At 38.0% G+C, this 14,643-nt stretch overlaps 1 protein-coding gene across 2 annotated transcripts in view; it reads left to right on the top strand.

Moving 5' to 3' along the window:
* The first annotated feature begins 6,460 nt into the window (after positions 1–6,460).
* Positions 6,461–14,643, top strand: part of LOC106870183 (uncharacterized) — an 8,513-nt gene continuing 330 nt past the window's right edge. Inside the window, exons 1-2 of one of the 2 annotated variants that reach the window (XM_014916185.3) lie at positions 6,461–7,587; positions 11,464–14,643. The exon at positions 11,464–14,643 is cut by the window's right edge and continues 330 nt beyond it. In XM_014916185.3, the coding sequence (XP_014771671.2) occupies positions 11,687–14,643 (2,957 nt within the window). In that variant the 5' untranslated portion in view covers positions 6,461–7,587; positions 11,464–11,686. Of the gene's footprint in view, positions 7,588–8,860; positions 8,995–11,463 lie in introns of those variants that run through there. The other variant, XM_052976023.2, reaches the window with a different exon arrangement.

Here is a 14,643-nt window from a genome sequence, read left to right as displayed (position 1 = left end):
TGACAACACCCGGTCTGGGAATCGAAACCGCGATCCTACGACTGCGAGTCCGCTGCCCTAACCACTGAGCCATTACGCCCACACATTTCGGCTATTATACCTCATAGGTAACATTTGTTATTACAATCAAATGTTTACAATAATACTCCTCCGATCCGAATATAGTAATTAGTTGTGACCTAAATGTTACGACCAGCTATGATACATTGTATAACGATTCATGTAGCATTTACTGCTTCAACTAAGTCCTATTGATTTGTTCATCAAAGCGAAATGTCAACGTTTTGTTGAAATATGAGGGTCACTGAAGTATTATTAATATTTTCCCTGGCCTTTTTCACTATTCTGTGCAGTTTTCTAAACGCGAATTTACTTTCTTGCTATTGTCTTAATCTATTTTGTCTGTGAATATCTGATACTCATGTTATCGAATGGCCGAAAGAATCTTTCAGAGACTTGTATCCCTTACGCTATCGAAATGTATTCAACATTGTTTCCCAACCTATCTCTTCCACAAGCGCCACCGTAACTTTCAAGAAACATATATACACCACCGGTGGGTGGAACCCCCCCCCCCCCCAAAAAAAAATTTTCTTTTAATATTTTAACACAATTCCGGGTTCAGTGCCACTGCGTGGCACCTTCGGAAAGTGTCTTCTACTGTAGCCTCGGGCCGACCAGAGCCTTGTGAGTGGATTTGGTAGACGGAAACTGAAAGAAGCCCGTCGTATATATGTATATATATATATATATACATATATATATATATATATATATATGTGTGTGTGTGTGTGTATGCGTTTGAATGTTTACCCCCTCCCCACATCACTTTGACAACCAATGCTGGTGGGTTTTCATCCCCGTAACCTAGCGGTTCGACAAGGAGTTCGATATAATATATACTAGGCTTACAAAGAATAAGTCCTGGGGGTTGATCTTTTCGACTAAAGGCTGTGCTTTAGCATGGCCGCAGTCAATTTGACTGAAACAAGTAGAAAATTAAAAAATAAAAGAATATATATATATATATATATATATATATATATATATATATATATATATATATATATATATATAGGCACAGGAGTGGCTGTGTGGTAAGTAGCTTGCTTACCAACCACATGGTACCGGGTTCAGTCCCAATGCGTGGCACCTTGGGCAAGTATCTTCCACTATAGCCTCGGGCCGACCAAAGCCTTGTGAGTGGATTTGGTAGACGGAAACTGAAAGAAGCCCGTCGTATATATGTATATGTATATATATATATATATATATATATATGTGTGTGTGTGTGTGTGTGTGTGTGTGTGTGTGTGTGTGTGTGTGTGTGTGTTTGTCTGTCTGTGTTTGTCCCACTAGCATTACCTGACAACCGATGCTGGTGTGTTTATGTCTCCGTCACCTAGCGGTTCGGCAAAAGGGACCGATAGAATAAGTACTAGGGGTCGATATGCTCGACTAAAAGGCGGTGCTCCAGCATGGCCGCAGTCAAATGACTGAAACAAGTAAAAGAGTAAAAGATTTATATATATATCTACATGCACACACACCCACACACACACACACACACACACACACACACACACACACACATACACACACAGACATACATATATGCATGTGAGAGTTCGCGTGTTCGTGTATGAAACTGTATGTGTGTATGGATGCTTAATTGTGTGTATGTGCATCTTTGACTGTGTGTGAGTGTGTGTGAGCGCGTGTGGATGTGTGTATGAGTGAGTATATGTGTTTTTTTTTTTTTTTGATGTATGCTAATTTCATTCTCGATACACAACACAAACATTCGATAGATGTTTAATCAATATATTCTGCATGTATTTGCATATTTTAATATCATTTATGCACTCATTCCTATGTCACTTTAAAGAGACCACACACACACGGGTGGGGGTGGGGGTTACCAAAAAGTAACTGGAAACGTTCTCTATTGTAGTTCGGGCTACTGCCACTAGAATCCACTTGATGCGACCGTCAGGCATCAGTCTGGCGACCGGCGTCGTCGGCCAGAGTCCTACTGCCACGTCGTGCGTCTTTGATTTGCAGTGCTTCTCCCCTCCTCGACGACTTTTGCGATAGATGAAATGAAGGGACAGCTTGCTTCAATGAAATTCTATTTTCCGCTGGGGTAACAGGTAGCCGAAACAGTTGTCATGCTTCAAACAGACTACAAGGACGCTGCCATGTGCAAAAACACAAGTCTACGAGTGGTTTTTACGCTTTAGAAATAACCAATTGTTGCTTGAGGACCAACATTTTCAAAATACATTTGGGGTTTCAAAATCAACTACAACTCCCAATGGTCTGTTACAGAATCTGCTTTCGTTCACATTAACGGTTGCAAATGTCACCTGTGCGTAACACAGAAATGTAACACCTTTACTCAACGTCACAGACTATTAAATTACAAATCGGATTTGATTTCTTCATGTCCTCATCAAAGAATATCCTTCTACAATTCTCCAAACTATCAACTGGATAAAATCTACATGCCCATAATTCCACCTCACTGTAAGCGTTCAAATATCCACCCGTTGCCTCACCCTCAGCTACATTCTTATCTTTTTTGCAAGCTGGCTCCTTATTCTCCTGTCTGCCCCAGTGTTACATATCAGCAGATTTATTAGATACACCTAGCGCTATATATCACAATTCCCAACATTCTGAGTCTAAATCCCTTTGAGTTCAACTTTGCATTGACTTCCGTGGGTGGGTGGGGGGGATAAAATAAATACAAAGTCCAAGTCACTGGATTGGCGGAACAGTGTGAGAAGTTTCTGCAAGATTCAATACTGAGTTTGTTCCGTCAATTTGCCACCAGACAAACATTTCCAGCATCGCTGATGCGGAGTTCCATCGGTTCAACTCTTTGACAATTTTATTGGATAAACATCAACAGTGAGTAGGAGTAATACTTTTATGTGTAAATAACAGCCAGCCTACTACAATAATCAACCCAGGTCTGCGGACACACGTACTGAGACAAGACCAACCTTGACAGATGCAGTTCCTATCTATACCTGTATTGTTGAATTCACAGCTATCAGTTGCACACTAAGAGTATATTAGCTTATAGCTATTCCCCTTATGTTCAAACTATGAGTCAACCAAATCGATTAGTCTCATTTGCATAACATTGTATATGTTGGCAGCATCGATTTATTTATTCGTTCATAGCACAGCACACACCGTGTGTTTGAATAATTTCTAATTTAAAGTATGCTTTTGAATAAACATAGAGCTTCAACTTCAAAATGAATAGTAAATAAAATGGTTTCACCCCTGGCTTTATAACTCTGTGGACAGAAACTGGTGTACTTAACGGATTGGTTTCTAGTCTTACGAAAGCGTCGTCAGTGAGAATATATCCACGTTAATCTTGACGCTAGATTAATAGCTTATTCCTATTGATACCCTGTATACAGTTGCACTCTGCTAATCTCTTCATTTTTAATTCTACGGATTGCATTTTATGGTGATTTAGATATGATACCATACATTTAGTTTCATTGTGTCGCAGTGACATTTTCGGACAGCTGTTTATACTGAGATCATGTCTTCGGTGTTTGCAGCTATGAAGTTTCCAGTTCAGTCCCACTGTGCAGCATCTTGTTTGAGCCAGTGTCTTCTAATATTGCCTGGCTAGACCAATGTCTTGCATATATATATATATATATATATATATATATATATATATATATATATATATATATATATATATATATATTGGGTTTAAAAGTTCAGAGTGGACTAAACCTTTCATATCCCTTAACAACAACTTAATGTGGGTAAAAACTTTCTTTAGCCTGGGGTGCCAGTGTTTCTCTTTTCCCTACCCACTGTCTTCGGGGTTCTGACATTTTTATAGAGAACCAATTTCTCGTCTCCGGTCACTATTCGGTCCAAAAAGGGTTCATTCGTGAGCCGCGACAGCAAAGAAGAGCACACATTCACTCTCTGCATGTGATTAGACTCGTAAAGTTTGAGGAACCCATTGACTCAATTTGCTGACTTTTCCGATGGCACGCAAATGTCGGTGAATGGTTGAATGACTAAATCGAAGCTTCTCTGCTAGCTCCTCAACAGTTACGATGAGATTTTGTTCCACCAGGATTTGCAGGATGTCCTCGTCGAGACCTACAGATCCTCCCGGATCGTTTCGGCTTGGAATTTCTGGAACCACCGTTGACACTGGCTTACGCTTAGATTCCGATCCCCAAACACTTTCCGCTGCATTGTTGCCTTTATTGAACTCATAAAGCAAAATATGCCGAATATATTCCTTTGTTAATTCCATTATAGTTTTGTTAAAATCGAACTGCACTCTTCAAAACTTGCACTAAGAATAAGCACAAGGTAAAATTATTACCTGCTTGTAGAGATGACCCAATATATATATATTCTTTTATCGTTTTATAAGTTTTAGTCCTGAGGCTGTGGCCATGCTGGGGCACCACCAGTGTGTATGGTTCTATGTACTTAAATATGTATAAACATACCGTCACACGGAAATATTGTTGTCAATGATACTAAATAAAACAATTTTACCCATGAGGAGCAACACCAGGCTCCTTGAATTTTCATTTCATTGTGTGTGTGTAGGGTGTGTGTGTGTGTGTGTGTGTATTTGTCTATATATATGTATATGTATGTGTGTGTGTATATATATATATATATATATACTTGTATACACACACACGCACACACACACACACGCACGCACATATATATATTTATTCTTTTTTCTAAAGCTGCAAAATCAAAAAAGAAAAGAAAAAAAACTGCTGTCTATCTATCTATCTATCCATCTATCTATCTATCTATCTATCTATCTATCTATCTATCTATCTATCTATCTATCTATCTATCCATCTATCTATCTATCTATCTATCTATCTATCTATCTATCTATCTATCTATCTATCTATCTATCTATCTATCTATCTATCTATCTATCTATCTATCTATCTATCTATCTATCTATCTATCTATCTATCTATCTATCCATCTATCTATCTATCTATCCTTCTATAGTGGATTAGTGGAGGGAAGGTACGACGACGATCTCGGGGCGAACCTGGGCGTCGACGAGGAATACCTGACCCGCCTGTTTAAGACGACCTTCGGGCCGGGACCTATGGACAACTTCCAGAGATCCCTGGCCTGGCAGTGCTATCGAGAAGCACTACCCGTTCGGGATAAGCTCTACAGGCATGGCTCGAGAAACACGGGGCCGACCTGTCCGAGATGCCGGCAGAGCGACGAAACCGTTCTGCACGCACTCGTACAGTGTCCCACCATTTCCGAGCTGTGGGCTTACGTCGAACAACTGCTATCGCGTGTGGGACGAGTCGGTCTATCAGCCGAGTCTATCGTGAATATTGTCGCGCCTCCTTCCTTTAAACGGGAAGGAAGAGCTATTTTCATCGTACTTGTGGCTATGGCGAAAGAATGTGTATGGTGGACGCGTCTGAAAGGTCTAGAGACAAAGACTTTCCTCTCTGGGCAATCTCTCATCAACTTCTTCAAGTATCACCTGAAGAGGAAGTTGAGAGTAGAAAGGGAAGTCTTGTCTAGTGAATGCTTCAAAAAAAGATGGGTGAATGTAGCAAGGATGGCACGTGTGAACGACGGAACCATCTTGAGCATAACCCTATGAACAAGAAAAAAAAAAATAAAACAAAAAGGCAAAAGAGAGTCACTTACTGTTATAGTTTCTTCAATGAGAATATTGACCAAGGTTACCGTGGTCTTTTCCGTGGGCTTTTCCTTCCACGGCTAAACCTAAACTGTCCTCCCCTCTTTTTACACGAGAACATTACTGTGTGATACACGATCCCTATTGATCGGCCTTTCCTTTTCTTTTTTTTCGATCCCTTTTGATCGAACTGCCCCTTTTTCCCTTCCTACGATCCCTTTTGATCGACACCACCAATTTTTTTTTTTTTTTTTTTTTTTTTTTTTTTTCCTTCCTTCCCCCTCCCAAAAAGAAAAGCTCTACATTGTATTTGTCCCATCTTCGTTGAGCCCTGTGTGGCTAATAAAAGAAATGTATCTATCTATCCATCTATCTATCTATCTATCTATCTATCTATCTATCTATCTATCTATCTATCTATCTATCTATCTATCTATCTATCTATCTGCAGAACTCTGTGTGTGTGTGTGTATACATTTACGTATATCTGTGTGTAAATATACATACATATATAATCATATTTATATACATGTGGTTATGTGCGTGTGTGTGTATGTGACTGCGTATAATCGTATGCGTACGAGTGTCCACATATGTTCCATGAATAATTAAATGAAACACATTGCCTAATATTTAACTAGTTTTTATTGAATTATCAAAAAATCTTTCAGTATCCAATACATTCATTACACACACACACACGCACATACATACACACACACACATACGCACACGCATACACACACATACACACACACATACACAAGCATACGTAGCAGTAAGCACAATCGCATTAACAAAACGTTCTCCTTTTCACAAACGACTGGCACATTTTAGAGAGAACCAGCCACCAACCAGCGTATATGCCCCACATTCATATATACAGCGATATGTTGTCACAACTCGTTATCGATCACTGCTCTGAATAATTAGTGAAACTTCATTAGAGAGATGTCGAACTGTCTATCATATATAACTCTCATTTAGGAAATGGTTTCATGATAAAATGGCGAAAAAAAAATAATGATTAAAAAAAATAACATGTAGCTGGATATTGTATTGAGTCTTGAATTAGTTTTGCGTCGAAAAGAAGAAAAAAAAAAGAGAAAATAAACTGGCAGAAACTTTGGTGAGCGAACGGAGTCATGATTTTAAACAATGGCTAAAGAAATTGGAGAGAAATTGGGATTGAGACTGAAGTTTGTATGAATGTTGTGCAATAATAAACAGCTTGACCGAAATTTGCTGCAGAATAAAGCTGGTATGAATTTCGGAACTTCACAAATAACCAGAGAAAATTCAGATTTACTCTACTACAAGCGATTGGTAAAGAGCTTGAGGCGCTTCGGACGTGATATGCAGCTGAGATAAATTCTGGACTTTGGTAAATCTTTGCAGACAATTCAGAGATCGTGCTTTTTGTGGTGTGAATTTTAGATTACTGGTACTCCTAAGTAGCTGGAGAAATTTGGATGCCGGATGTTGGTTGTAAGAATGTTGGACTCAAGCAAGTAGCTGGAAATATTTCGGTCACGATGTCCAGTTGAGCTGAATTCTAGACATTGAGAAGTCGTTGCAGGCAATCTGAAGATCATACCTTTGTGATATTAATTTTACAGTGCTGTTAATGCTACAGAGCTGGATAAAATTCGAATGTCGTATGCTACTTCTAAGAGTATTGGTCTTCAACAAATAACCGGAGTTATTTCGGACACTGTTAGGAATAATGGCGTATTAGAATAAAACTGACCAGGAATTTGAATATTTTTTGTTGGAGATATGGATTTTGGACTTATTCTAAATGCAACTCTTCAAACCATAAAAGTGCAATAACCCCGGAGAGAAACATCTAAATACATGAGAACTGAAAGGTATTCATTTTCAACAGTTATATCCACTTAGTTTATTTTTAATTAATTGATTAACTAATTAACCGGTTTAATTCACAGCTTTTATAGTAAAAAGCAATTATGACGATTATATTAAGGTCGAGGTGTAACGTTCGAGAAAAGAAACTGCCACAAATATAAGACTGATGCTGTTGTTGTTGTTGTTTGTGTTGCTGTTTTCTTATGTCGTTTGGCCCCAGGTCAAACGTTGTAATTCAAATCTGTAATAAATGGCGTTCTAGCCATGACGATCCCACCATTCATAACAATCTTTTATTACATTATCCACGGTGTCCTTTCTCATTGCTGCTATTTTTTCTTCACCTTTCTTGATTTGGAACTTCTGTAAAGAAACACATTCCTATCGTGGACCTATCTATGTATTATCCAATGTGACTTCCCAAGTCGATATTTAGCCCCCGGGTCAACTAAACCAAATAGATCGGTAATCAAAGAAGTTCCAGTGATGATGTTACTATCTTTTTACAGTTATCTTGGGTCACATTATCCAATGTGTCTTTCATAGTTCTTTTGTTGTTCAGTTCTATATTTAAGAGATGAGGAATTCTGTACATTATTTACATTATTTACAATTGATGGATATTTGTCCTCATCTTGTTTGTTGTTAACGCAATATTTCGGCTGATATACCTTTCAGCCTTCATCAGGTGTCTTGGGGGAAATTTCGAACCTGGGCATGAGAACCCAGGTTCGAAATTTTCCCCAAACACGTGATGAAGGCTGGAGAGTATATCAGCCGAAACTTTCTGAGTTCAAATTCCGCCGAGGTCGACTTTGCCTTTCATCCTTTCAGGGTCGATAAATTAAGTACCAGTTGCGTACCAGTACGCAACTGGTCGATGTAATACTTTTATGATTTCAGTGTTGTTCTGTCATCATACTTAGCAATCGATTTTGTCCTGAATGTTAGCTTTGTTCTCGAAGGGGAAAAGAGATTGGTGTACGGTATGAAGCCAAGCCTCACGGTCAGGGGATGTAGCAGGTTTAGTCTAATTAAAACAGAAAGAGAGAGAGGGGAGATACGGAGAGAAAGAGACGGAGGGAGGAAGAGAGGGAGGACACGGAGAGAGAGAGAGAGAAAGGACACAGAGACAGAGAGAGAGAAAGGACACAGAGACAGAGAGAGAGAGAAAGAGAAAGAGAAATTATATGCATGGGTGAAAAAGAGGAAATGAGCGAGAGTAGCAATCATTTGGAATTGCTTCTATAAGTTACAACGAGCAACCGACATTGCGTCAGTCGAAAATTTGATGAACTGATGACGATTAGAAAACTTGTGAAGCTTTTTTTGCCACACTGATTTCCACAGAGAGCTGGTTATGGTTAAAAGACAAATTGTACAAGTCAATTTGTACAACTAAATTACATGTAAGTTTATTAAACGTACTCATAGAAAATTGTTTATAAACTGATGTACAAACAAGTTGTCTCGCTACTTTAGTCAATTAATCCCTAGCTACAACGAGAGTATTGATTCACAAATATGCAAAAACAGTAACGAATGTTCATATTGCGCTGATACAGCAGATGTTTGTTATGCGTTGTCTCTTTCGGTCTTTATTTCTCTCCCTCGTTTAAATAAATTAAATACTAAGGATGTACTGGTACGGTCCGTACCAGTGAAAGTAATCGCTAACTAGTCTTCAATTCTGTTCTGCATAGAATCAACCCTGTCACAAAGAAGAGAGATTAGGTTGTTGTTTATTTTATACGATTTAGTCCCAAATAAGGCTTGGAGTCACTATGGCGCGTAAAGAACTACAAAGAAGGGAAAAAGGGGGTCTACTAATTCAAAAGATGTCGATTGATAAAAAGTTTAAAAAACTATATAGCGAAGACCAGATGAAAAGAAGACGACGGTGACGAGGTCCAGAGAGGAACAGTTCGAAGGAGGAAGTTATCAGAATAAAGGGATTTATGACTAACAGGAAGCTGAACAGAAAAAAACGATGTGTCTGAGAACGGAAGCAGGTGACACGTTTCAAGGTTTTGACGAGAAGGTTGATTAGGGGAATGACTAAAGAAATGCTTATAGAAAAGAAAGCTGGGCCCCAAGAGAGCAGAAACTCGCTGCTTGGAAAGGGAACAAGGTGGAGAAATCTTCAGAGGAAGAACTTCTGTCAAATAAGGGAGGCGGATCCACGGAAATAGTGACCCCAGTGTATCTTCCTGCTGTTATTTAAATGCCTCCTTTATTTTTTTTATTACTAAAACTATTTTTTGTGACATTTCACACTCTTTTCTAAAATGAACTCTTCCTCCCTGCTATCTTTAACTCCAAGCTACTTTTACCACTTATAGGAACATAACAGCCATAATTTCTCAGTAATTAATTAAACGAAAAAAATTTTTCTTTTTGTTTTCATTCTCTCTTACTTTCCTTCTGTACATAACAATACATTTTCGTTCCACAAATTCCTCAGTTATTTATCACAATTTAAAATAAAATCACTTGATCTTTTGAACCTTTCTTTAGATCATCGATCTGTTCAAATACTTGAGCCATTCTTTGTTGTAATCCCTTTTAATTGAATCAATAATTTATCTGTTTGAAAAGTTCACGTAGAGAGAAACATATGACTGTATATAACAAATCGTACATACATACATACATACATATATATATATATATATATATATATATATATATATATATATATATACACACACACACACACACACACACACACGTATATATATATATATATATATATATATATATATATATATATACTTATATAGATAGATAGATTGATAGAGAGATAAGTATGTATGCATGCACATTTATCTATCTACCTATCTCTTTCTCTCTCTCTTTCTGTGTATATGTATACGTATGCATATATATATATATATGTATGTCTATATATATATATATATATATATATATATATATATATATATATATATATATATATATATATATATATATATATATACATATATATATATATATATATATATATATATATATATATATATATATATATGTGTGTGTGTGTGTGTGTGTGTGTGTGTGTGCAGAGAGAGAGAGGAGGGGTAAATTACATAGGCAGTAGAGGCAGTTAGAGAGTTGTCACGCTTTTAGAAAAACACAATTGAAATCAGTGAGAGACAAACCAATATATGAAAATGCAATCATTTTTTATCGATTGATTTCTACAATTATTCAGTTTTCTGTCTTTTATTATATTATTTTTCAAGATGTCACCTCCAATTTTGAAACACGATGAGGACTTGTATGCATTATGCATGCTCGGTAGCTTACATTATTTGTATCTAAATGTATATAAATCGGAAGCAGTAATTGATGTAGATGCTCAATATCCTCCAGAATAAACATTTAAATATGTTTTTGTTACATGTTGTTATTGTTTTTGTTGAAAAACAGTCACAATAATTATGCACCAACCCAATAATTTATGTTAATATATTAATAAACTGTGTGTCTATTTTATTTATTTATTTATTTACCTATCAGTTATCAGCGATAGTTCATAACATTGTTATTTATATCGGTAACGAACCAGTAAATTCTTTGGATATTTAATGTCCCTTAGGTAGTTAACACCTAACTTTATATATATATATATATATATATATATATATATATATATATATATATATATATATATATATATATACATATATATATGTATGTATATTTGTATGTACGTATGTATGTATATTTGTATGTATGTATATATGTTTGTATATATCTAATTACCTGCACAAGGCTGGTTTTGTACTTGCCACAATGTATATATATATTTCATGTATAACTAAATATGTATATCTATTTGTTTATCTACTTATATTCTAATATTTCTTTTCCAGGTCACATTCGTGATGTGGGTCCCTGGAAGACTTTATATCGGTGACAACTGACTCATTTGGTCCTGACTCATTTGCTTGATGCAGATTAGGCTACATAATCTTCATACAATTTTCAGTGAGATCATTCTCTATACAAATAACTATGTCTGCTTAATTCTATCTGTGCCTAGATGTAAGTGTATAATTTCACATTTATTCGAAATATTCCATCTCTGAAACTTCTATGAGGATCAAAATGTCCTACAAAAACATATTAACTTGCAATCTATGCGAAAATAGATTCACCACGCCGCCACGGCGATTCCCGTGTTTGCATACGTTTTGTGAACGATGTTTGACTCATCGGATTTTGGTGCGGGCTATCGAGTCTATCGTCCGACAGAAAGATGCCTTGTTGGCGCGGAGAGAAATGGATCTGGAAAAAGTGAGCGTCGCATCAACGGCAACGTTGAGCAAGCGAAGCAGTATTGACAGTACCTGTTCAACAGCGATAATATCAAGGAAGTCATCGGCGAGTAGAGTCAATACCACCGAAGACGAAGCGGTAGAGACTGATGAACCGGCTGCGGATATACCTCATGCAGATAAACCGTCTGAGAAAGAAGAGGCCCCGGAGAAACCTCCAGTGCGCAGCCGGTTCGCATTTTTATTTTCAAGTCGAAGGGCAGCGAAGAATCTCGCTAAGAAAGCAGAGAAAAAGAAAGATGATGAGAAAGAAAATAATGAAAACAATAAGAATGAGGAAGAAAACAAAGAGAAAGTGGTTAATAATGAAGACGATGGGCAATCTGCGAATAAGAATTATAACCCATTCGAAGATAGTGACGAAGAAGGAGTAAACAAAGAGAAACCCGAAGAAGGAGCCAGCAAAGAGAATATAGCCAATGACGTGGAGACCCCCAAGACCCCCACTGGAGCAAGAAGTGAGAGTCGTCGTGAATCAGTAAGATCTGTTAGATCAGAAAGGTCAGTGAAGTCTGAGCGATCAATGAAGTCAGAAAGATCACTGAGGTCAACTAGTAAAGCCGAGTCCCTTGTCGGTGATAGCGGAAGTGTACACGACAGTTTAGCTCTCTCGATGTATGACAGAGAAAACTTTATGGCGTTTGCTGTGAAACCCGATTATACGGACAACGATCTTTTGTGTGTGGCAACTAGGATTTGGTGTCCAAAATGCAAAATAGAAATTAAACTGAATGTAGAAATTCCAGTGACGGAACCAATTATTCAGAACAGTGCCATCAAAGAAATAATTATGAATAAATTCCCAATAAACGATTTTGTGGAGTATCTACTCAAAGCCGACCGACGAAGCCGTGAAGAGCAGAAATGTACGTCTTGCTTCAAACGGAATAATATAAAGATTGCAATAACCTGGTGCATACAATGTGGGCAAGGATACTGTCACATGTGTACAGACCTTCATAAAGGTTTTGATCCGTTTAGATCACACAATGTATTCGATATTTCGAAAAACAAGCATCAAAAACTTCTGGGTATATCATCTATCTGTGAGAAGCATTTAGATTATTTTTCGGTTTACTGCAGCAGTTGTCGGATCCCGTTGTGTCTGCAGTGCAGTTCCCAGCATTACAGAGAGAAGCACGCAAGCGATGGACAGCAACCAATGTTACTGTCTGATATTGCAAACGAGAAACGGCGAGAAGGAGAGGGGATTCTAAGGACGATTGCATCGAGAAAAGACAACAAATTATCGGTGATTCAGGAACTACAGAAGCGATTGAACAGTCTTAAATCAAAGAAATCTTCTCTAATTCGTGATGTTGATTCGACTATTAACGACATTGTAATGAAACTACAAACCGAGGCTTTGGTGAAACTTCATTTGGAAGTCGGTCAGATGGTTTCAGTTGAGGAGGAAAAATTACGAAGCGAAATCCAACAAACAGAGATGCAAATTGAGATATTGAATCAATCGTTTCTATGTATGGATGTTGCTCTGGATGAGGCCCACGATGACCAGATGATAACTATCTTCCACGATATCAATAAAACGCTTCAGTTTAAAGAAATGACTGAGCCGCTGAGTAGTAACGTTGTAACCAGAATATTCCTGAGGTACAACAATGAAATTTCAGCCTTTTTTGAAAGGCTGAAACAGTTCCCCAATGCAGATCTCGTTCAGAACTTTCCTGATGACACGATGCCGACTAATGGGCTTTTGATTGGTGAGATAGGGGACGCTTCTCCCTTGGAACCTGCTACATCAACTGAAACCTTAGCCACTGATAATGACAGTAAAAGCCTGTCAGAAGCGGACAAAGATAACTCCAACGCTCTCGTGCCAGCGCGAGCAGATAAAGACAAGACAAATGTGGGATCACGACTTTTTCCTTCCGGTTCAAGTCCTCTGGCATATGCTTTTCTGGGGTCGGTCAATGAAGTGTCAGAGGTCAACAAACCGATTTTACTCTTTGACGTTTTATTTCTAAACGACGATCGAATTGTGGTCTCGGATTTTCACCACAAGAACATTAAAGAATTCAATAAGGAAGGACACCTTCTGGCGTGTTGTTCCGTGGAAGGATCTCCAACTGGAATTTGCGCAATATCCGAACACATGGTCGTCTGCGTACTGCCTTGGTCGAAATGCATATGTTTCCTTATGAGAGACACACGTAGCAATTTCTTAGCTATCTCCACCAAAGTTGTCGTAGAAAACCAATACATCGGCGTGGCCAAGATGGATTCGAAACGGCTCATCTGCTCGAGAGACAACGCTGTTGATTTGCTGAGCTTAAATGGAGAAATTCTTCAGACTCTTTCAACTCTGAGAGAAGAATACGGGCGACTGATCGAGCCTCGTTATTTAGCAAAGGTCGCTGTAGATGGCAATTTTTTGATATCCGACTGTAAACGCTCAGCTTTAATCTGTTGTAATATAGAAGGAGATGTAAAGTTCTTGTACACAGGCAGTGTGGAGCACTCCCTAATGAAGCCGAGCGGAGTTTGCGTGGATGACAACGGTTTTATCTATCTTGCTGACAGCGAAGCCAACAAGATCTACAGACTTAACGGAAACGGTTTGTTTGATAAGGTTATGTACGACGCCAGCGACGGCCTCACGCTACCACGTGGTCTTGACATATCTCCAGACGGAATGACGCTGTATTTATCTGAATCTGATTCCGGAATCGTGAAAGTGTTACGTAAGAAAGA

Source organism: Octopus bimaculoides, chromosome 23 (genome assembly GCF_046866305.1).
Source record: "Octopus bimaculoides isolate indiv1 chromosome 23, ASM4686630v1, whole genome shotgun sequence".
Classification (NCBI taxonomy): domain Eukaryota; kingdom Metazoa; phylum Mollusca; class Cephalopoda; order Octopoda; family Octopodidae; genus Octopus; species Octopus bimaculoides.
The sequence above is the reverse complement of the archived record's forward strand: the minus strand, read 5'-3'. Positions and strand labels throughout refer to the sequence as shown.